This window comes from Monodelphis domestica, chromosome 2, assembly GCF_027887165.1.
Source record: "Monodelphis domestica isolate mMonDom1 chromosome 2, mMonDom1.pri, whole genome shotgun sequence".
Classification (NCBI taxonomy): domain Eukaryota; kingdom Metazoa; phylum Chordata; class Mammalia; order Didelphimorphia; family Didelphidae; genus Monodelphis; species Monodelphis domestica.
In genome coordinates, this window is record NC_077228.1 from 173,185,809 (window position 1) to 173,209,689 (window position 23,881).

The 23,881-nt window shown below is 37.3% G+C and overlaps 1 protein-coding gene across 11 annotated transcripts in view; it reads left to right on the top strand.

The window, feature by feature from the left end:
- The window catches only part of GATAD2B (GATA zinc finger domain containing 2B), a 102,173-nt gene that overhangs the window by 69,301 nt on the left and 8,991 nt on the right, over positions 1 to 23,881 (top strand). For all 11 annotated transcript variants that reach the window (XM_001365285.4, XM_007481945.3, XM_056816418.1 and 8 more), the window contains 6 exons: positions 13,388 to 13,729; positions 17,739 to 17,868; positions 18,207 to 18,338; positions 18,637 to 18,768; positions 19,251 to 19,421; positions 19,923 to 20,238. In XM_001365285.4, coding sequence (XP_001365322.2) covers positions 13,388 to 13,729; positions 17,739 to 17,868; positions 18,207 to 18,338; positions 18,637 to 18,768; positions 19,251 to 19,421; positions 19,923 to 20,238 — 1,223 coding nt within the window. The remainder of the gene's footprint in view (positions 1 to 13,387; positions 13,730 to 17,738; positions 17,869 to 18,206; positions 18,339 to 18,636; positions 18,769 to 19,250; positions 19,422 to 19,922; positions 20,239 to 23,881) is intronic.

Here is a 23,881-nt window from a genome sequence, read left to right on the forward strand (position 1 = left end):
TAAACCTTGGTCCAAGAGTTAGATAGCATTCTGGGCTATTCCCAATTAGGTGTATCAAGTAATCATCAAACCTTGATATACCAAGTCTACAAATTTACCATCAATGTAACTCACATATTTCAATAGCCATTAATTGGAGAATGGCTAAACAAAATGTGGTATATGGTTATACTTTTAAAGGAATAATGCAATGTAACTCACATATTTCAATAGCCATTAATTGGAGAATGGCTAAACAAAATGTGGTATATGGTTATACTTTTAAAGGAATAATGCTATATTGCAAAAAGTGATAAATATGGTAGAAATAAAGAAGCATTTAAAGATTTACATGAACTGATATAAATAAAGCCCTCAAACCCACATACAATTAATACAAAAATGTAAATGTTAAAAAAAAACAACCACCACAAAATAACAAAGAACAAACTTGACCCCAAAGAAAGGATATAAGAAAACACCTTCTACTCCTTTGCAGAGTTGAGAAATACTGTATATAGTGTCAGATTTTTTCCAGCATATTGTTGGGTTTTAATAATATTTCACCTATTTGTTTTTTCTTTAAGCAATGTAAAAATAAGTATCAATGAAATGTATTTTAAAAAAGAATAAGAGACTATAGAGAGGTAGGGCTTTAAAAAATTTATACCACATTTTATTTTAGTTTCAATCAGCAAAAATCTGCTCCCCCTCTTTAAAAAAAGAGAAACAAAATCCTTTTTAAAAACACATATGGTGAAGCAAAACAAATTTCTACCTTGAATATTTATCTGGCTTTCCTCCTTCTTCCCTATCTTCAGTATATTCCTCTTTTTCCTCTATCAGAATGTAGGCAGCATGTGTCATCATTAGTCATCTGGAATTATTGATGGTTGTTACATTGATCAGAGTTCTTGTCATTTAAAATTATTTGTCTTCACAGTTATTGTTGTTATTGTATATATTTTCTCCTAATTCTGCTCACTTCACTTTGCATCAGTCTATATAAATCTTTCTAGATTTCTCTGAAACAGTCCATATTATCATTTCTGACAGCACAATAGTATTCTGCCATATTTACATACTTTGACATGTTCAGCCATTCCCCTGTTGATGGGTAGATCCTTATTTTCCAATTCTTTGCCACTGCAAAAAAACCAGAAATGTTTTCCTAGATCTTTAGTTAGATTCTGGTTTACTTAGAACTAATCCCTATCTTAATCTACTTTCTCTCTTAATTCTTCCTTTTCCCTTCTTTCCTTTCTATATCCTGTATGTGTGTGTGTTTCCCTCCTTTTATGAGTTGGATAAAAGTGAGGTCCCAAGTATCAGCACGCTCCCTACCCCTCCTTGTTTGTATAGTCTTCCATTTTCTCATTTTAATTCAATGAGATTATTTCCCCCAACTTTTCTCTCCTTCCTTGGACCATATGTGTATTCTTCCTCTCCCTTTCCATTCTTTTAAGATCAAGACATATAGAACCATGTCCTGCCTACCTTAGACTCCTTCTTTGATCCCTGGTGATGATAGGTTCAAATGGGACCTGTGTATCATCTCCCCACTTTAGAATGTGTTTGTTCTTGATTTTTATGGTGATTAGTAATTTTTGCATTTTTATTTTTTTCCTTCCCTTTGTTTGCACTTCAAGGTTTTTGTATATAGCTTTAATGTTTTGTTTTTTTCACAAATGCTTGAAAGTTTTCTATTATTTCATTAAAAATCCATCCCCCACCCCATAGGATTAAGCTCAGTTTTGCTGAGTAAGTTATTTTTGACTGTAACTATCTATATCCTTTGCCTTGTAGAATATTGTATTCCAATCTTCTCTTTCATAAATAAATCATGTGTGATCCTAATTGTGCTCCCCAGGACTTTGAATCTGGCTGCTTCTAGTATTTTTTCTTTGGCCTAGAAACGCTAGATTTTTGATATTCATGAGTGTTTTCATTTGTTGGGTTTTGTTTTGTTTTTTTTCAGGAAGCAAAGTAAATTCTTTGTAATACCCTTTGCCCTTTGGTTTTAAGAAATATGGGCAGTTGCCTTTTTTTTTAAATTGCCATAGGAACAATAGTTCAGTGGTTCTCAAATTTTTTCTTCTGTTTTAAGGTCAGTTCTGCCAGACAATTACCTTATACTTTTTTCTTTTTTCCTCAGTACTTTTTTTAAAAACTCTTTCTTTCTTATGATTGATACTAAGTATTATATCCAAAGCAGAGTAGAATGGGATAGGCAATTGGGATTTAAGTGATCTGTCCAGGTCACTCCGCTAGTAAGTATCTGAGATTACATCTGAATCCAGGACCTTCCAGCTCCAGGCCTGGCTCTATCCATTGAGCATTAGCTGTCCCACCTCAACCTGTATTTTTTAAATATATTTCTTATTTTCCACTAGACTCATTAGCTTCTGTTTAATGTGTTACAGTTTCCAGGGGGTGGTTTTGCTTGGGCAATATTTTGTACCTCTTATGTCAAGCAGTTTATTCCAGTTCCAATTTTTTTTCCCTCTGGTACTCTTATTTGATTAAAAACATGTTAACTTTTTTCTTTTAATTCTTGCTTCATCTTCGGGAGTTTTCATTGAATTTGTGCCTAACCTGTATTTTTTTTTTCAGGCTTTTCTTATGGATACTTTTATGTCATTCTTCTTAAATGTGTCTTGTGTCCTTTCACCATCAATAGCCTTTTATGGTTCAATTCTAATTTTATTTCCTTATTCTTCAGGCTTAATACTAGGGCCAAGCTCTATGTACTTCTAATGGGAATGTCTGTGCTGGTCCTGTTGCTGCTTTCTTGGGATATTGAGTGTTGTGTTATTCCAGTATTTCAAGGACAGATCTGGCTAGGGGCTTCTATATAGGGGCATCTATAACTGGAAGGCTCTACTGGTTCAGAGTGACAGGACTACAGGTGTTCCTTTAGTCTGGGATTTCTACCCTAGTCGTTGCCTCAACGTAACTGGCTGTACTGGGCTACAGGCTAGAACTGAGACCCCACTCTACTTGTGTGGTCTGAGCCACCCAGCTGCTACTTGCTTCTGAACTTGTTCCTTTGCTTGGCACTTTGCCTAATAGTCTGTGACCATTTCTTACTCTTAGCTGTAGGTATCTTCCTCAGTTTCCTTTGTATCTATGATCTAGAAATGAATGATAAAGCTTCCATCTGGCACATATTCCTGCACCCTATTCAAAGTTAGGCTGAATTTGTGACCTCTACTTTCTACCACATACAGTTTCCCATTGAATTGAAATGATCCAACTATTGAAATTTGGACTGATCTCCACCCTTAGTATCCTCCGATCTCTTTTTCCTTCTGCTGACCTAGGCTGGAAAACTGATGCTGACACCCCCCTCACCCCCATCCCCTTTGGATTTCCCTAGTAGGATTAGATTTGGAGTATTTTCTAGATCTCTTTGAGGGAATTTTGTCTAGAATTTTCCTTGCTATATTTTTTTACCTGCTCTTCACCATATTGGTCCACCACTGATACTGTGCTGTAATAAAAATAATTCTGAAGTTCCACTTTACCCCACCATAAAATATTGGCAAAAATGGCAAAAAAGGGAAATTATATGTTGTAGGGGCCATGGGGAAATACGCACATTAATGCACTGATGTTGGAGCTGTTGGTCTAAGATAGCATTGGTGAATGTTTTCAAAATTGTGTTAGCATTGGTGAATGTTTCAAAATTGTGTGCCCAAATTAGTGCTTTCAAGCTGCCTGTGAGGCCTCCACATTACCCCAGAGTGTGGAGGGAGGAAGGGCTTGCATTCAGCTGCTGGGCAGAGGGACCAAGCATGTGAAAAATGTCCTCAGGTGCAGTGGAGAGAAGTACTGGAGCAGGATGTATTCTCTACCCCACCCCAAAAAAAGCAGTTTGGAACTATGCCCTGAAAGTCACTAAATATCCAAAACCTTTGACACAATAACACTAACACTAGGTTTATGCTCCAGAGAGATCAAAGAAAGAAGGAAAGGACCCATGTATAGTAATAACTCTAACAATTGTTTTCTAGTAACATTGAATTAGAAATAAGGGAGTATCCATTATTTGGGTTAAAGTGGCTGAAGAAATTATAACATGAATGTAGCAGAATACTTTTCTATAAGAAATGACAAAAAGAATCATTTTAGAGAAACTTAGGAAGATTTTTATGAATGGATGCAGAATGAAGAGATAACTGAGAACAGTTTATACAATAACAAATTTTAAAGACAAAAAAAACTTTGAAAGACTTAAGAATTCGTCAGTGCAGTGATCAATCATGATTCTAGAGAAGTGATGGTAAAGTCTGTTCTTCACCTCCACCAGAGAGGTTGTAGTTTCAGTATGCAGGATACTTGGATGTAGTTAATGTGGGATTTTATTTTGCTTGCCTATGCATATTTGGTAACTGAGATTTTTTTTCTTTTTTTAAGTGAAGTATAAATGGAGACTCTCTACTTAGAACATTCAGAAAAGTGCTGTTGTTGGCTATGTGAAAAAGAAAGAATAGAAAATTTGGAAGAACTGCTATAGAAAATGCCCTTATTCTCCTTGCTTATCCAATCTCTTCACATCTCTTTTATACATCCCCTTCTTTCCACTAAAATAGCTGCCACTCTGGTGGAAGTCTTTATCACATATCACACTTGGACTATTGCTTTATAACATTGGTTGGTCTCTCTCTGCCTCTAGTATCTTCCCAGTCTGGTATATCTTTTACTCAGCTGTCAAAGTGATTTTCCTAGGTGCAGATATGACTATATCAAGCAATAGTCTGTTGTTTTTTTTTTTAACTTTTCATAACCTAGCCTCTTCCTACCTTTCTAGTTTTTTTATTTACTTCCATATATTCTATAGTCCAGGAACACTTGCCTTCTTGAGAAGCTATTTCTTTCACAAAACATTCAATTTCCCAACCCCATGCTTTCTCTCTGCCTATTTCCCATAGTTGGAATGCTTTCCCACCTCATCTCTACCTCCTGGCTTCTTTGACTCTTCTGCAAGAAGCCTTTCCTGATCTGATCTCTTCCCCTTTTCCCCCATAAGGCCTTCCTTCTGTGATTACCTGTAAATAGCTTATATGTATGTGGTTATTTGCACGTTTTTTCTCCCATTATAGTGAGAGTTCTTGGAGGGAAAAAGGTTTTGGTTTTTTTGGGTGGGGTCTCCCCACTGCTTAGTAGTATGTGACACAGTCAGAATTTAATAAATGCTTGTTGAATGACTAAATAAATTATTATATATCCTGGTTTCATGATATCCTCCAGTTTCATTCAGCAGTACCATGATTAGGAGCCAAGGAGATGGTAAAAGTAAACCAAGATTGGTATTTGGCAAGTTGTGGTTGGCGATTGAACAAGGAAAGCAAGGGGCAATGATATACAGTGGTTCACCAAGGGATTACAATGGAGAAAGAAGATGATGATGATGGACTTTTGCAAGATGATGGACTAGGAAAGAGCTAAAAGATAGTGCTGGGAAATCAAGATCATGAGGAGGATAAAGAACAGGACATAGGGTTGTAAGGCATAGTGAAAAGATTAGATAATAAAGATGAATTTATGAACGTAGAAGTGATACATTTATGAGTGATAAGGTCAGGGATATGACCATCTCATCTCTAGGTTTGGCTGAGTTAGAGTGGAGGATTGAAGAAGTAGGAAGTTAGATTGAGGGCTTTTATTTATATATTGGAAGCCCGGTGATTTCATTAGAGAATGAAGGAGAATGTTCTGGAAATTGGTAGATAGCGATCACCAGGATATGAATTCATTGGTAAATTTGGACAGCATGACCTTCAAAGGAGGAGAGATTGCTTAGGTAAAATGGTAGTGGGTAAGCCTGGAAGTGGCAGTGGAGCAAAGAAGTATTCCATTACTTCACTATGACCAGTGAAGCCAACAAGGTATGATGGAAAGTGTAGCCTGTCTTGGGATGCTATCATCAGGAGGGAGGTAGTAGTTCTCATTGAGTTGCTAGAACATGGAAGAATTACAAAAGAAAGAGATTTAATACTTAAGTTTGCTAATTGTTGAACAGTCATTACAGAGGGCAGAATGAAAGGGGTGATTATGATCTAGTATGGGATTTATGGGGGGTAAGATTGAAGTAGATAAGATTATGGGAATAGCCAGTTGGACTGATTATAGTCCCCCAAATATATATTTTGTGCTTTTCCTACTCTGATTCTGTTCGTTATCCTTAGTTTGTCCCTCCTTTTTATCTGTTGAATTCAGTCAACTTTATTTTCTCCATAAAGCTCATCCTAGCACCTCTAAAATGCACTTATGTATTCTTGTAGTTATCTGTGTGTGTTATAAAGGTACATTGTCTGAAGTAAATTTTTGTTTCCTTCATTATAGTTCACTCTCCTTTTCAACAGAAGTTGATTGTTAGTTGAATGAATAAATCTTAGAAGTTCCTTAGAACTCCTAAATTGTTCATTGAATGACAACTGATTGCTATCTATAATCCAAACTAAAAGGGAGATGACTTTAAACTGGCCTATTTCCTTTTTCTTATACCAGATATCTATTTTCTGTCTTCATATAAATGTTGTTCCCCATGCTTGCAGTTTGTTTCTTCCTCATCTCTACTTAGAAGCCTTGGATTCCTTTATTGAAACCACTACAAAGCGGAGAATCCAACATGATCTTCCATTTTTGCAAATGTATTATTCCCACCAAATTACACTATATTTATTTTATTTTAGACAAAAAGCTAGTATAGGACCACCTAGGTGAAAGCTTCATCTCTGATACATACTTTCTTTGTGACTGTGAGCAAATTACTTAAGCATTCAGTCCTCTTAGCAACTGAAACTGGTTCTGTAGGTTAAGAATCGATTTTTGGATGGGGAAAAATTACATCTTTATTTGTAATCTTATGTATTTTATCTTATTCTTTTTCAAAATAGGTCTGTAGATCTTACCAGAATGCCTAAAGGATCCCTGCTCTAAAGCCCTTACCTTCTGAAACTACAAGTAAATTAGGTGAACATAGAATAGTTTACCTGTCATATCTATGGGAAAGGAAAGATTTTAAGATCAAGCAAGAGATAGAGAATATTACAAAATGTAAAACAAATAATTTTGATTACATTAAATTAAAAAGGTTTTGTAAAAACAAAACCAATACAACCAAACTTGGAAGAGAAGAAACAAATTGGGAAAAAATCTTTATAACAAAAACCTGACAATGGTCTAATTAATCAAATTTATAAGGATCTAAATCAATTGTACAAAACTATCAAGCACATGAAAAAATGTTCTAAATCTCTTATAATCAGAGAAATGGAAATCAAAAACAACTCTGAGATACCACCACACACCCAGTAGATTGGCTAATATGACAGCAAAGGAAAGTAATAAATGTTGGAGGGTGTGTGACAAAATTGGGACATTAATGCATTGCTGGTGGAGTTGTGAATTGATCCAACCATTCTGAAAGGCAATTTAGAACTATGCCCAAAGACTTTAAAGACTGTCTGCCCTTTGATCCAGCTATACCACTTCTGTGTTTATACCCCAAAGAGGAGATAATAAAGGAAAAGACTTGTACAAAAATATTTATAGCCTCACTCTTTGTGGTGGCAAAAATTGGAAAATGAGGGGATGTCCTTTGATTGGGGAATAGCTGAACAAATTGTGGTATCTGTTGGTGATGGAATGCTATTGTACTCAAAGAAATAATGAATTGGAGGAATTCCATGTGAACTGGAAAGACCAGGAATTGATGCAGAGTGAAAGGAGCAGAACCAGGAGAACCTTATAAATAGAGATGGATACACTGTGGCACAATCAAATAGACTTCATTACTAGCAGCAATGCAATGATGATCCAGGACAATTCTGAGGGACTTATGAGAAAGAACACTATCCACATTCAAAGAAAGAACTGTGGGAGTAGAATACAGAAAAAAAAGCAACTGCTTGATCACATGGTTCAATGGGGATACGATTGGGGATGTAGACTCTAAATGATCACCCTAGTGCAAATGCTAATAATATGGACATAGGTCTTGATCAATGACACATGTAAAACCCAGTGGGAATGCACGTTGGCTACGGGAGGGGGCTGGGAGGAAGGGAGGGAAAGAACATGATTCATGTAATTATGGGGAAATATTCTAAATTAATTAAATAAGCAAACTTGGGGGGGGGGGGCTTACCATTTGACTTAAAGTTGATACTAAGTATTGATTCCAATGCAGAAGGCCAGCGAGCGCTAGGTAATTGGAGTTAAGTGACTTGCCCACAGTCACTCAGTTTAGGAAGTATTTGAGGCCAGATTTGAACCAAGCTCTGCTGAGCCAGCTGAACTTATACTAGTGGAATAAATCCTCATCAGGGGCATCCTTTACTAATCACAGATCTAGGCTATATTTGCTTTTCTGTAAACATGTTCTCTCTTCCTAATAAAGGTATACTCCTAGTAGTTGGTATTATTTCATTTTTATCTTTGTATCCCCAGTGCCTAGCATGGACCCTTAAAATAGTATATGAGTACTTAAATGTTTGTTGAATGATTACAGAGTTTGAGCTGAAAGTACCCTGGGAGGCCATCCAGTCACATCCAGATATGAAGAATAATTATTCCCTTCACAACACTGAGGGAACCTACAATCTCCCAATACAGCCCATTGGAATTTTGGACAACTCTGATCACTAGAAAGTTTTTCTGTATATCAAGTCTAAATTTGCCTCATGGCATCTTCTCTATTTATTGTTCTTAAACACAGCAGAATATGTATAATATTTCTTTATTAATGGTACTTCAAATATCAGGTTTCCCCTTTGTCTACTTAAGATGTAGTCTAATCAAGGCAAAATACAACAGTACTGCATCAGTTTCCTAGTCTTAGCAGCTGTATTTTTCACAATATGGCTGAAATAGCATTAGTTTTCTTTTGCTCCTCTATACATTTATACTGTTTTTAAGTCATTGAACTTGTAGTCCACTAAAAGCCTAAAATATTTTTCAAATAAACAGTATGCTTCCCCCTCTTATACCAATGAAGCTGGTTTCTTTTTTTCTTTTTTTTTTTTAAACCCTTACCTTCCATCTTGGAATCATTACTGTGTGGTTCCAAGGCAGAAGAGTAGTAAAGGCTAGGCAATGGGGGTCAAGTGACTTGCTCAGGGTCACACAGCTGGGAAGTGTCTGAGGCCACATTTGAACCTAGGACCTCCTGTCTCTAGGCCTGACTTTTAATCCACTGAGCTACCCAGCTGTCCCCGAAAGTTGATTTCTTGAACCGAGAATAGTACTTTACATTTATTCCTATTAACTGAATAGATACCACCATTCTGGGGAGCAATATGGAATGACACCTAAAGGGTCATAAAATGATGCTTACCCTTTGACTCAGTAATACTACCACTGGGTCAGTATCCTAAAGAGATCAGAGATAAGGAAAAAGAATCTACTCACACGTTTATTTCTATTAAGCTCATCCAGGTTGTTGTTGTTTTTTTAATCCTCTCTTGGGAATTTTGAAAAATTGATCAATAAACAATTGTGACTTTATCCATGTTATTGATTAACATGTTAAGCAGCACAGGGCAAAGTATGGGTCTCTGGAGTATTCTATGGGAAACTTTCTACTATAACATCAAACTATTAATGACTATTCTTTTCTTTTTTGTAAAGTTATTTTTTTTTTACTAATTACATGTAATAACTATTTTTCACATAAATTTTCTGAAATTCTATGATCCAAATTGTCTCCCTCACCCTTCCTGGAAAACAATTTGTTCTGGGTTATTAATGTATTATCATGTAAAACATTTCCATAGTGTTCATTTTTGCAAGAGAATAATCATATAAAACAAAACTCCAAAATAAAAACCCAAATAAACTAAAGCAAAAAATAATATGCTTTGATTTGCTTGCATTCCTGCTCCAAAAGTTCTTTCTCTGGAAGTGGATAGCATTCTTTGTCCTAAGTCCTTCAAAATTATCTGGGGTCATTGTATAGCTGAGAATAGCTAGGTCTTTCACAGTCGATCATTCCACAGTGTTGCTGTAACTGGGTACAATATTCTCCTGGTTTTATTTGTTTCACTATGCATCAGTTCATGTAGGTCTTTTCAGCTCCTTCTGAAATCATCCTGTTCATCAATTCTTACAACACAATAGGGTTCCATCACCATCATATATCATAATTTGTTCAGCCATTCTCCAAATGATGGACATCCCTTCAATTTCCAATTCTTTACCACCACAAAAAGAGTTGCTATAAATATTTTTGTACAAGTAGGTCCTTCTCTCCTCCTCCCCCCTTTTTTGTTATCTCTTTGGGATACAGATCTAATAGTATTACTGAATCAAAGGCTATGTATTATTTTATAAGCCCTTTGGTTGTGCTCTAGAATGGTTGGATCAGTTCACAACTTCACCAACAATGTTTTAGTGTCTCAATTTTGCCACATCCCCTCCAGCATTTATCACTTTCCTTTACTGTCATATTGGCCAATTGGATACGTTAATGATTGCCCTTCTATGAACTGGCTAATCAATAAGCTCTCGTAATCTTATTTAATTGTACTGTCGTCTGGCCTCCAACTCTTTATCTTTTCTGCAAAAATGGCATGAGAAATTTTGTCAAATACTTGGGTAAGATCTAGATAAGTTATACCTTATAACATTCCCCTAATCTATCAAACAGTACCAATGTATAAGAAGCATCTCTGATCTCTTCAGCATAAAAACTGCTTCCACTAAAGCAGATTGCCATTGACTGTAATTTGGTAAATAATTCTTGGAAGGGTTTTTTGTTTGTTTGTTTTTAACATGTTTAGCATAAATGATTTGCCAAAGGTCACAAAACTATTAAGTGTTAGGATTAAGGTCTAGGTCTTTTTGGCTCCAAGCTTTCTGGCCTCAGACACTTCTTAGTCATGTGACTCGGGGCAAGTCACTCAGTCCCTGTAGTTCTTCTGCCTTAAATCCAATAAACAGTATTGATTCTAAGATCGTGGGGTATGAGGAGCTGAGATTTTTTTTGAAATTCCTTTTTTTAAACAGGGTTGTCATTTCCCAATATTTCTTCCCCACATAGAACCTTCTATTGTCATAAAGATGTATATAGTCCAATAAGATAAACTCACAATTGGTCAAGTCAGACAACATAAGTCTCATTTCATGACACTAACACTAGGGAGAAGAGGATGTATGTTTCATCAGTCATTTGGAATCAAGATTATTCACTGCATTGATCAAAAGTTTCAATAACTTTTAGTCTTGAATACTTGTCATTATTGTGTATATTCTCTTCATACTGCTTGCTCTAGTCCAGTGGTTCTCAACCTTTCTAATGCCATGACCCCGCAATACAGTTCCTCATGTTGCGGTGACCCCAAACCAAAAAATTATTTTGGTGGCTACTTCAAAACTATAATTTTGCTACAGTTATGATTCGAAATGTAAATACCTGGTATGCATTATGTATTCTCATTGCTACAAATCAAACATAATTTAAACATAGTGATTAATCACAATAACAATATTTAATTATATGTTGAGAAATATTAATCCAGCAGGAGGCAGCCTGAGCTGGGATGTAAGTCCTGCCTGGGAAGGGGGTCCACAGACGCTGCCTTCTTCCTGTCGTCTCCCTCCAGCCTGAGCTGAGGCTTCACTTTGCTGGGGTTACTCGGCTCCATTTGCTGGGGTTACTCGGCTCTGTTATCGGCTCCACGAGTTATCTGCTCCAGGACTTATTCTTAACCCCTCTGGAGCCATCACCCTGGTGCTCTCTCTGGGTCTCTGAGTCCAGTCTCCAGGCAACAGGGTAAATCCATCACCCCTCATAGGGGGAGGGCTGCTGATAGGTAACTAATATTAGTACAATGTTTGAACAGCAGGGTCCCCGTTCTTTCCGAGATCTTGCTGTAAAGTAGCATGATTTCTCGGCAGCTAAAGCCATCGGAAATATGTATTTTCCAATGGCTTTAGGCGACCCCTGTGTTTTGGTCTTTCGACCCCCGCCTGGGTCACGACCCACAGGTTGAGAACGGCTGCTCTAGTCTGTCTGCATCAATTCATGAGACTTTTCACATTTCCCAAACTTTTTTATGTTTTTTTTCTTTTAATGCATTTATATTCCATTACATTTATATACTTCAAATCATTCAGCCATTCACTTATTTATGATTATTCACTTGATTTCCAGTTTTTTCCTTCCATAACAAATACTGCTATTAATTTGTATATGTGTATGTATTGCCTGTTGTTAATTTAATTAAATTAGCTCTTGTCTGTTCCTTTTCTAAAGGATCACTAACTATGTTTTTAGTGATTCTAAAATTTTCCACTAAGCAAATTCAGACACAAACTGATCTTTAGTAGTAGATTAATCTCTTCTCTTTATTGAAAATTGGAACATTTGCCCTTTCTTAGTCCTATGGCTTACTGTTCTCAATCTCCATGATCATTCAGACATCACTAGCAGTGGTTTACCAGTCATATCTGCAGTCTTTTCAGCACCCAGGAATTTAGTTCATCAGGGCCTGATTATTGAACTCGGTCAACAAGATCCCCTCTCCATCTCCCTACTTAAGTTTTACTTCCCTATCAAGCATTTTTGTTCTGTCCTTTATAATTCACAAATCATTCTCTTTGCCATGGAAAACAGAAGCAAAGCAAAAATTGATCAGCTTTGTCTTCTTTAAAATCCATTATCAATGTTTCTTCTACTCCTAGTGTTCCTGTCTCTTAGTTGATCCTTCTCTTTTATCCAAAAAAGAACCCCCAAATCCTATTATTGTCCTTAGTTCTCTGCATTAGCCATAACTCTTTCTGAGTTTTAGCACTACTGACACTGTTTTTAGAGAACTATGTTATGTTTTTATTTGTATTTTCCATTATCCTTGTTTTTATAGATATTTTAAAAATAATAAGTAGATTAATTAATTAGATATATCAGTTACTTTAGTTAGCCCTCTCCTGTTTTTCCTCACCAGAATTGTGTTTTTGTCTTTTAGAGTTAGAATCTTAAGAATTTCCTGTCCCTTTTACGTCACCATGACCTATATACAAAATTTGGTTCCATGAGATCTGATTTTTTTTTGTCCAAGTATGTTTTTAAAACCCATACCTTCTATCTTAGAATCAATACTAAATATCTGTTCCAAGGCAGAAGAATGGTATGGGCTAGACAACTGGGGTCAAGTGACTTGTCCTGGGTTGCACAGCTAGGAAGTGTCTGAATCCAGATTTGAACCCAGGACCTCCATCTTCAGGCCTGGTTCTCTATCCATTCAACCATCTAACTGAATCTTTTTTAAAACTGATTCTCCCAAAGATTCACATCAGACTATACCCAATTTTCTTCTTGTCACCAGTCTCTTGCCTTTTTAATTAACTAGAGTGTTCTAATTGCCAACTTTAACTGTAGCCTTTGTTTTCTTTTTTCCCATAGGATGGACAGAATGACAGAAGATGCCCTTCGCCTGAATCTGCTGAAGCGAAGCTTGGACCAGGCAGATGATCGGGATGATGTCCTGGCAAAGAGACTCAAGATGGAAGGACATGAGGCCATGGAGCGATTAAAAATGTTGGCATTGCTCAAAAGGAAGGATCTGGCAGGCATTGAGATGCCTCATGAGTTACCTACCAAACAGGATGGTGGTGGCGGTGGTGGCAAGGGCTATGAGGAGAAACTTAATGGGAACCTGAGGCCGCATGGGGATAACAGGACTGCTGGACGGCCAGGCAAGGAGAACATCAATGATGAGCCTGTGGACATGAGTGCTAGGAGAAGGTAGGGCTCAACCTAATTTTTTCTAGCAAGGAGTTTTATCTCATCAAAGAAGGCTTTATAAAAAGTAAAGTGAATTTAAGAGAAAGGAAGGTGTTTGTCACTCTAGTTAAGGCTGGAATTTTTCTGCCTTTTGTTTAAGTCAGCTGTGGGATAGTGGGAAAGAATGCATATTACCTACATCTGTACATGAAATGCTTTCCTGATGAACCTTATAAGACTGAGATGTTTATATATCTAGCCTTCTCTTAGTTCTACCCTTGTTTAGTGGCCAGAGCATAAGAAATAAAGTCTTTAAGTTACTGTAAACACCTATAGCTAATTTGTTAATTTATACGGCTTTCTTTTCAGATTTCTAAACTAGACCTGTTGCTTATTTTAGCTAGGGAATTTCATTTAAGTGAAATCTTTGCTTTAGATTAGCCAGTTTTAAATTGTTCTTGTAGCATGCTACCCACACACCAACAGGGACAAGGTCCCGCTTTTCTTATGCCTTCTGGGAAATTATCTTCATGAGGTAATTTCCTCTAGCTTCTTCTTGTCTGGTCTCTCTCAAAAAAGAATATAAAAAAGAATGGCTTATACACTGAAGGCTTTGGGCTACAACAATTAGAAGGTAAAGGAAATGGCAAAGGGAAGAGGCTGACTATAGTAAGTTGCTCAGTCATAGAGATGTCTTCCAGGAAGTCTAGCTTGGTGAAGCTCAGTCCTTATAAGAACTGTCCAAATCCTAGTTTTAACTGGAAGGATGGTTACTTCTATCTCTAAACTTCATTATGAAATGCTATGCTGGTAGCTCTTAATGAGGCAGTGTTAGACTTTAGTAAGAGTGAACCAAACTGGGTGTAATTCTCTATGGTTCATTTTCTCTAGAGAAGAACAGAAGTAGAAGGACGTTACATATTGTACTATATGGCCTCTGAAATCCTTCCCAGTTTCTTAAAGCAAAAGATATTTTTAAGCAGAAGGGGTATTTGCAATTTAACCATGTCCTGATTATCTCTGTCTCTTTGTCATCAGGTAGGAAAGTTAAATGGTGTGACTTCTGTTCAAAAAACAGTTTCTCTGTTGTAGAAAGTATTTAATGTTTCTCATTCTTTGTAGAATTCAAGGGAAAGTAGCAGTTGCTTCTGCTCAATTTCTCTCACTTTAGGATTAAAATTAGTAACTTCCTAACTATTGAACATCTGCCAGCCTGAGTCACAGGAGATGACAGTGGAGAGTAAGGGCCTTGATGATATGTACTCATTGAGTTGGATTTTGGACTTAAGACAAAAACCTTCAAAGGCCTTGTGTACTTGAGAAGAGAGCAAAATAGCTGCTCATCTTTCAGGGAGATGCATGGAATAGGCTGGAACTCAAAAAACTGAAAAAACAAAATTCAACAGGGAGATGACATATTTGGTTAGCCAGTCCCATATTTATGTGCTTGATCTTTAATGTATGTCTCATTGTTCCCATTCTCTTATATATGATAGGACTAATTGTAGCTAGAAATAGAATTACATTTGAGATTGTTCCTCAAACATGACTGACTAAAGTCAATTTCTAACTAATCCCCTGTGCCTTAGTGCTGGACTTCGAGTTAGAAAATACCTGAATTGAAATCTTTCCCAACACACTAGTTATTTGTGTTTCAGTCATTTGACCTCTTTGTGCCTGAATTGCCTCATCTATAAGATGGAAGTAATATAGCACCTGCCCTCCAGAGTTGTTGTGAGAATCAATAAGATAATATATGTACAATGCTTTGTAAACTTTAAAGCACTAGATAAATATTAGCTACTATACCATAGGCTAGAAGTGTCTCTTCCTAGTTAACTGCTAGGTTACCCACCATTCAGCCAGTGTGACAGTTTGAACATCTTCTTGCCTTGTAAACCATGCAGGATAACTTTATGGCATATATATTCAGTCAGTCAAAATAGGAGATGAAGCCCTATAAAGAACCACTGGCTCAAGAAGTAAATACCAGGGAATCAAACAGAGTTCATGAGGCAAACTATCCAGACCTCAAAGTAGTGGCCACATTGTTTGGGGGTAAGATAAAATAAATCACATAAAGGAAAACAAATTCCTCTTTAGATCTGACCTGTCACTAGTCTTTGACTTCTTTCCTGTGTCCTCATCCTCCGTTTACTTGTCCTTGCTTGGTGATTTCTTAAACATCTTTGTAGTTTCCTCTTTCCCTTTATCTTTTCCTGATCTCCTCAGTAGATCTTGGTTAATAAAAGCAAGTGAATATACAGATAGGGTTGAAGTCCTGTTTCAAATGTCAGAAGAGCAATATTCAAAGGATTTCTGTATAAACTTCCCATGAGGAAAGAAACCCTGAAGATTAAACCCTGGGAGATTGGTGGAACAAGCTGGAACTCAAAAGACTTTTTAAAAAATTGAGCAAGGAGATAATATATTTGGTTAGCTTGTCCCATATTTAGTGTCACCTTCAGGAGTGGATCTCCTGAATGCTTTGAAGTGAAACACGAGAACAGATACATATCCTGTACCTACCAGCTATGTGACACAGTAGATAGAGCTCTGCATCTGGAGTCAGGAAAACCTGAGTTCAAAAACAGCTGCAGAGACTTACTAGCTATGTGACCCTGGGCAAATCACTTAACCACTGTCTACCTCAGTTTCTTATGTTAAGATGGGGATTGTAATATTTCCTACCTCCCAGGGTTGTTGTGAGGATCAAAAGAGGTATTTATAAAAGATTTAGTATAATGAATAGTATCATCATAGGTATTTAATAAATATTTGTTCCTTTGCTCATTGTCATTTCTTGAATTGCAAATATCAGGGAAAATAAAGTGGAGGAGAATGTTTTTGTGGGATAATGGAGCGCTAGAATTTATTCTTGTGTGAAAACTAGGTACTTAGGCCTTCTGAGACTCCGTTACTCACAAGGCTCATTTCAAACAAAGGACCTTTTCCAGCATCTTGAAGAAACAGAAGGATTCTCAGATACAGTGCTACTAAGTACATAGTGAATGAAGAATTCTTAAAATGGAGTCAACTCCCAGACAAGTCTGTCCCTATACTTTGTGTAGGAAAGATTTGAGCCTAGGGTTAAAAGCTATGCTGGGTGGTTTCTTTCCAAGGGAAGAGACTAAGAAATGAGATTTTTACATGTTTGTGATTGGAAATTGTACCCTCCTCAGGAGACTATAAGTCTGATTACTTACATGTTGTCCTCAGTGATTCCTCAGTCTCTGGTAGTTGAACTCCCTGAGCTCTAAGGGCTTTCTCTTGTTTGGCAGAACAGACCTCTTTGGCTGTCTCTGTATTTGTCATGGGAGCTTGTTACAGAGCTTCTGATGTCACAGTTCGGTCAGCATCCATTTCTTTACACTGTCCTCTTTCTTAGCTTCTTAGAGGTTTGGTCTAGACTGTGTCTAAAGTACTGTCAAACCCTAGCATTCTATAGTTCTGAAGGAAACTTCTAAAATATTCTCAGGTATTAATTATATTGTATTGTGTCTCTGTTAGACTTCCTTCATAAGCTACTAGTTGGGGAACTAGGAACTATTGCCACTACCACTTCCTAATCAACTATTATTTCCTATAATGGTTTCTTTAAGAACAGTTTAGCATAGAATTAGGGTTTGGGAAATTTATTTGAAAAAGTCTTACTTAAAACTCATGTGATAAAAGCACTTATTTCCTTTTTCCACTTCTAAAGCCAAGTACCTTTTAACCAAGAGTGTTAATATGAATATGGAAGAGGCCTTTGATATGGGGGAGGATATTTCAACTGAGGCTTGCCATCACCTCTGTTGCAGGTAACTGGCCTCATTTTACCTCTCATTGGTTTCAGTTTCCTGGTACTTGGTTGTCACTGCTTTCCTCTCGGTGGTACAAGATAGACAACCCCTTACACCAAAAACTCCCTTGGGTTTCTCCATTCAGTACCTATGGGAGATTTTTCAGCTTCCCTCTAAGCCTTCATTGTTGAGGGTACCTTGATCTTCAACTCACTGGCCTTTTCATGTCTTGTTTTGTTGTGTAGTGAGCCAGATCGGGGACGACTGACTCCCTCTCCTGACATCATTGTTCTTTCTGACAATGAGGCCTCCAGTCCTCGATCCAGTTCCCGCATGGAAGAGAGACTGAAAGCAGCCAACTTGGAGATGTTTAAGGTAAAAAGCATCTCCACGTTCCTTTCTTTTTCCCACTTTTTATCAGGTGTCCCTTGACACCTAATAAAATCCTAGTAATAATTTTTGACTCCTTATTGGACTAAGAAGTGTATCAATATACTTCTGATATAGTGTAATCTAGGACATAATATCTCTTTTGACCCTTTGGTTTATTTTTTCCCATTTAAATATACTCTATCCCCTAAATTGCTATTTTAATTCATGAATTGGGGGAATACAATGGGTAAAAGTTTCAAGGTGAAGTGAGTCTGGCTGTCATCTAGGAAAGGGAGTCTGTGATCACACTGCCAGGACTTACTGTTTCCACCTTTCCTCAGGGGAAAGGTATTGAGGAGCGGCAGCAGCTTATTAAGCAGCTAAGGGATGAGCTACGTCTAGAGGAAGCCAGACTGGTGCTGTTGAAGAAACTAAGGCAGAGTCAGCTACAGAAGGAGAATGTGGTTCAGAAGGTAACGGCACTCTTTGGGAAAAGGGCCTGGAAATATGCCAAGAGGGGAGCTTGTTTATTTGGGTGGGTGGGTGGGGGTAGCTTGGCACTGTTGAAAGAATTACAGTTCTCTGCTACTTATCACTTGTATGATCCTGCACAACTTTCATAACTTCTATGGACATCAGCTATAAATGGAGAGAATTAAACTAGATGACCTCTGAGGTCTTTCTGAGTTCATGATTTTGAGGTGATGTATTCTTCCTGATAAAACTTAAAGTATATATTCATTCATCCTTTCTTTCCTTTTCCTTTTTTAGACCCCAGTTGTGCAAAATGCAGCATCAATTGTCCAGCCATCTCCTGCCCATGTAGGACAGCAGGGCCTGTCCAAGCTCCCTTCCAGGCCTGGTGCTCAGGGGGTGGAGCCCCAAAACCTGAGAACATTGCAGGTATATGGGTATAGCAACATATTTGGATTCAAGGGATGAACTATGTTCCTTCTTAGTTATAGGCATGTATAAGAATTAGGGGAGAAACCTGACCAGGTTGGGACATTATTGCCATGGAAAGTTCTATTGGTATCACTCAATTCATATAGGAGTGAGGCCAGTAAATGAACCTTTACAGTGGTTGTAATTTACTAGACAGTAGGACTTTCAGGCTAGCTGTTCTCCAAATGGGGTGGAACTATCTTATTATATCAGGCAGGTCAAGCAAATTCCCATATTACCAACACAACTTTTTTAAAAGTCGCATGTAACACTGTTTCCCCAAGAGAAAAAAATGTAGGTAAAAATTTGAGTTGAAATAATCTAATGGTACCTCTCCCTTCAGCTACTCTTAAGAGGAATATCCCATGCAGCATTTTACAGGAGGCTTCCTGTCTCATACCCACAAAATTCTGACAGTCTTTCATTCTTGCCTCCTTTAGGGTCACAGTGTCATCCGCTCAGCCACCAACACAACCCTTCCTCACATGCTGATGTCACAGCGAGTTATTGCACCAAACCCTGCCCAACTGCAGGGCCAGCGAGGGCCACCCAAACCTGGCCTTGTACGCACCACCACACCCAACATGAACCCCGCCATCAATTACCAGCCGGTAAGAGAATGCCACAGAACAGGTAGAAATCCTATTTTGTTCGTGGTGACTAATGAATAGACTTTATGTTTTTATCAAAAAGAGATCATTTGGACAGAATTTGGGGAATATTGCAGAGAAGGCTTTTGAGAACTTGGTCACAGTTTTTGATAGTGATGCAGAAGCCAGTTAGGGAGAAAATGGAAGAGACATCTTTTGGAATTAGTGGTCCTCAGCAAGACCTTTGAGATAGAGTCCTGAAGAGACTAGAGAAATAATATCTAGATATCTGACCTAAGGAAGCCTGATTTTGTACTTCCTTTTCTTCCTAGTTCTTTAAGCAGATATATGGTGCCAACTTAACCCATAGATGCTATCATTCTTGCATTTTCCTTGGGCCCAGTCCAGTCATTGCTCAGTCTAGGCCATGGTAGGAAAATGTCCTCTGCCAGAGAAGAGTAACCGTAATAACTGGAATTCCTTTCTTCTTTGTCACTGATCCATCTTCTCATTCCATTCTAGCAATCAAGTTCTTCTGTACCTTGTCAGCGCACAACATCTTCTGCCATCTATATGAACCTTGCCTCTCACATCCAGCCGGGGACCGTTAACAGAGTGTCTTCACCACTCCCCAGCCCCAGTGCCATGACTGATGCAGCCAATTCACAGGCAGCAGCTAAATTGGCCCTTCGTAAGCAGCTGGAAAAGACACTGCTGGAGATCCCACCCCCTAAGCCTCCTGCTCCTCTTCTCCACTTCCTGCCTAGTGCAGCCAACAGCGAGTTCATCTACATGGTGGGCTTAGAGGAGGTGGTACAGAGTGTCATTGACAGCCAAGGTAAGGTCATCAGACTTCCCTTTTTCCTTCTGTAGGAGACTTTCAACTCTCATAATTCTTTGTTTGTTGGGGGTGTATATCAGAGATGAGAATACCACTCAGTACTGTGGTTTATAAGAACTTTTTCTCCCTCCTATGCTAGGCCTGAGTTTGAATGAGGAAGGGAATAAACATTTATATAATACCTGCATTGTGCCAGGCTTTTAAGATATTATTTTGCTTGATTCTCACAACAACCTTGCATGGCAGTTACTATTAGAACCCTCATTTTATGGTTGTACAAAAATATTAATAGGTGCTCTTTGTGGTGGCAAAAAAAAAAAAGGGAAAATGAGGGTGTCTCTTGATTGGGGAATGACTGAACAAATTGTGGTAAGTGATGGTGATGGAATATTATTGTACTGTAAGGAATGATGAACTGCTTGACTTCTGTATTAACTGGAAAGACCTCCATGAACTGATGAGTGAAATAAGCAGAACCAGGAGAACATAATAGAGAGTAACTGAAACACTGTCTGACAATCAAATGTAATTGAATTCTCTACTAGTAGCAATGCAATGATCCAGAACAATTCTGAGGGACCTAAGAGAAAGAATGCTATCCATATCAAGTGAGAACTGTGAGAGTAGAAACTCAGAAGGAAAACATAATTTATTGCTTGTTTATATGGGTATATGATTTGGGATTTTGGTTTTAAAAGATTACTCTATCACAAAAGTGAATAATATGGAAATATAGGTATTGAAGTATGATAATATATTTATAATCCAGTGGAATTGCTTGTCAGCTCTGGGTAGGGGGAGAGAAGAGGGAAGGGAGAGAACATGAATCATTAATTAATTTTTTTTTTTAAATCCTCATATTGCAGTTGAAAAAACTGCAGAGATTAAGTGACTTTCTCAGGGCCACACACCTAATATCTAAGGCTAGGTTTAAACTCAAATCTTCTGACTCTAGGCCCAGCACTTTACTCACTGTACTACCTCATTGCCTCAAAACACAACTCTCAACTACACAGGGACATGGGGAAGAGAAAAGTCATATATTAAGCCCTACTTTTTGTTTGTTTTTTTATTTTAATTTTTTTTTCTGTGGTTACACGATTCATGTTCTCTCCCTCCCCTCTTCTTCCCTCCCCTTTCCTGGAGGTGACAGGCAATTCCACTGGGTTATATGTATATTATTGCTCAAAATCTATTTCTTTAATTCTTCATTTTTGTATTAGAGTAATCTTTTAAAACCAAAACCTCAAATCATATACCCATATAACCAAGCAATAAATCATAAGTTTTTCTTCTGGCTTTCTACTCCCACAGTTCTTTCTCTAGATGTGGATAACATTCTTTCCCATAAGTCCCTCAGAGTTGTCCTGGATCATTAGCAGCAAAGTCAGTTACATTGTTCTGTTCTCCTGGTTTTTGCTTATTTCACTCTTCATCAGTTCATATAGATCTTTCCAGTTCTTAAGAAATCCCATCAATTCAGCCATTCCCCAATCAAGAGACAGCCCTTCATTTTCCTATTTTTTGCCACCACAAAAAAGCACAAGTATAAATATTTTTGTACAAACAGATCCTTTCCCTTTTTTTAGTCTCTTTAGGATATAAACCTAGTAGTGATATTGCTGGATCAGAGGGCATGCATTCTTTCAAAGCCCTTTGGGCATAATTCTAAACTGCCTTCCAGAATGGTTGGATCAATTCACAATCTGCCAGCAAATATCATTCTTTATGTTTAAGTCATATACCCATTCTGAACTTATCTTAGTATATAAGGTGTGAGATGTTGCTCGAAAACTAATTTTTGCCTCACTGTATTCCTATTTTCCCAGCAGTTTTTGTCAGGTTCTTATCCCAAAAGCTGGGATCTTTGAGTTTATCAAACACTATATTGTTGAAGTTATTTCCCCCTAGTCTATTCCATTGATAAACCCTTCTATCTCTTATCCAGTACCAGATTGTTTTGATGATCACTGCTTTATAGTACAATCTTAAGATCTGGTACTGCTAGGCCACCATCCATCACTTTTTTTTTCATTAGTTCCCTTGATAGTCTTGATCTTTTGATCTTCCAGATGAATTTTGTTGTTATTTTTTCTGATTCTATAAAATATTTTTGGTAACTTGATAAGTATGGTATTGAATAAGTAAATTCATTTAGGTAGGATTATCATTTTTATTAGCTTGTCCTACCCATGAGCAATTAATGTTTCTCCTATTGTTTAGATCTAGTTTTATTTGTGTGAAAACTGTTTTGTAATTGTGTTTATATAATTCCTATATTTGTCTTGGCAGATAGATTCCCAATATTTTATATTGCCTAGAGCGATTTTAAATCTCTTGCTGCCGATTTTTGTTGGAAATATATAGAGATGCTGGTGATTTATGTGGCTTTGTTTTGTATCCCACAACTTTGCTAAAGTTATGAATTATTTCCACTAGATTTTTAATAAATTTTCTTTCTCTAAGTATACCATGATATTACCTGCAAAGAGTGATAGTTTCCTCATTGCCTACTTTAATTCCTTCCATTTCTTTTTCTTCTCAATTTACTCCTGCTAGCATTTCTAGTACTAAATTAAATAATAGTGATGATAATGGGCATCCTTGCTTCACTCCTGATCTCATTGGGAAGGTATTAAGCACTGTTTGTGTATGTATTTTACATGTATGCATGTTTTACTATATCTTTTAAATTAGAAAACCTTTGAAGATAGGGACCTAGAACCACATGGTTCTTTTTATTACAGGGAATTCATGTATCTATACATTTCAGTGCTTAGAAAATGCTTTTTTGCATTAATTTTGTATGGTGGTGTACTTAGTGCCATGTCAAGATACCAAGTGACACCGGATGAAGTGATCTAGAAGTGTTCTGCATAGCTGGGAAATCCACACGGGGTTTTAGTAGTGTTTATTTTTATTTTTTTAATGAATCATTGAAGGGGGCAGCTCAGTGGCTTAGTGGAAAAAGAGCCAGATCTAGAGATTCTGGGTTCAAATCTGGCCTCAGACTTTATAGCTATGTGACCCTGGGCAAGTCACTTTACCCCATTTACCTAGCCCTTGTTGCTCTTCTGCTTTGGAATCTATACTTGGTATCAATTCTAAGATAGAAAAATAAGTGTTTTAACAAAAAAATAGATCCTTGGGATGTAAAAAATTAAGAACTATATACATTTGCTTCCCAAATGCCTATGTGCGTAGCATAATGCTTTGCATATTTTTACATGATGGTAAAAGTTAATAGAATATTTACTGACAAACCTTTTAAATGGGATTCATTTAATCCCCACTGATACAGAAGCTTCTCTTCTTTGCCTATTATAGCAGGGTTTAAATAATGCTGGGAATTAATCAGTAAACATTTATCAGACTCCTTCTATATGCCAAGCACTGTGCTAGGTGCTGGGAATACCAAGGAAAAAATCAAAGTGTTCCCTGTTCTCAGCAAATTTAGATTTCATTGGGGGGAGGGGGGGAAATGTGTATATAAATAAATGTCAGCAAAATACATTTAAGGTAAATTTTGGTGGGAGCGAAGTGGTACTAGCATGGGGAGGGGGATCAGGAAAGGCTTCATGTAGAATATATTTAATGAGCATAGTTTTGAAGAAAATGAGGTATTCTAAGAGTTAGAAGT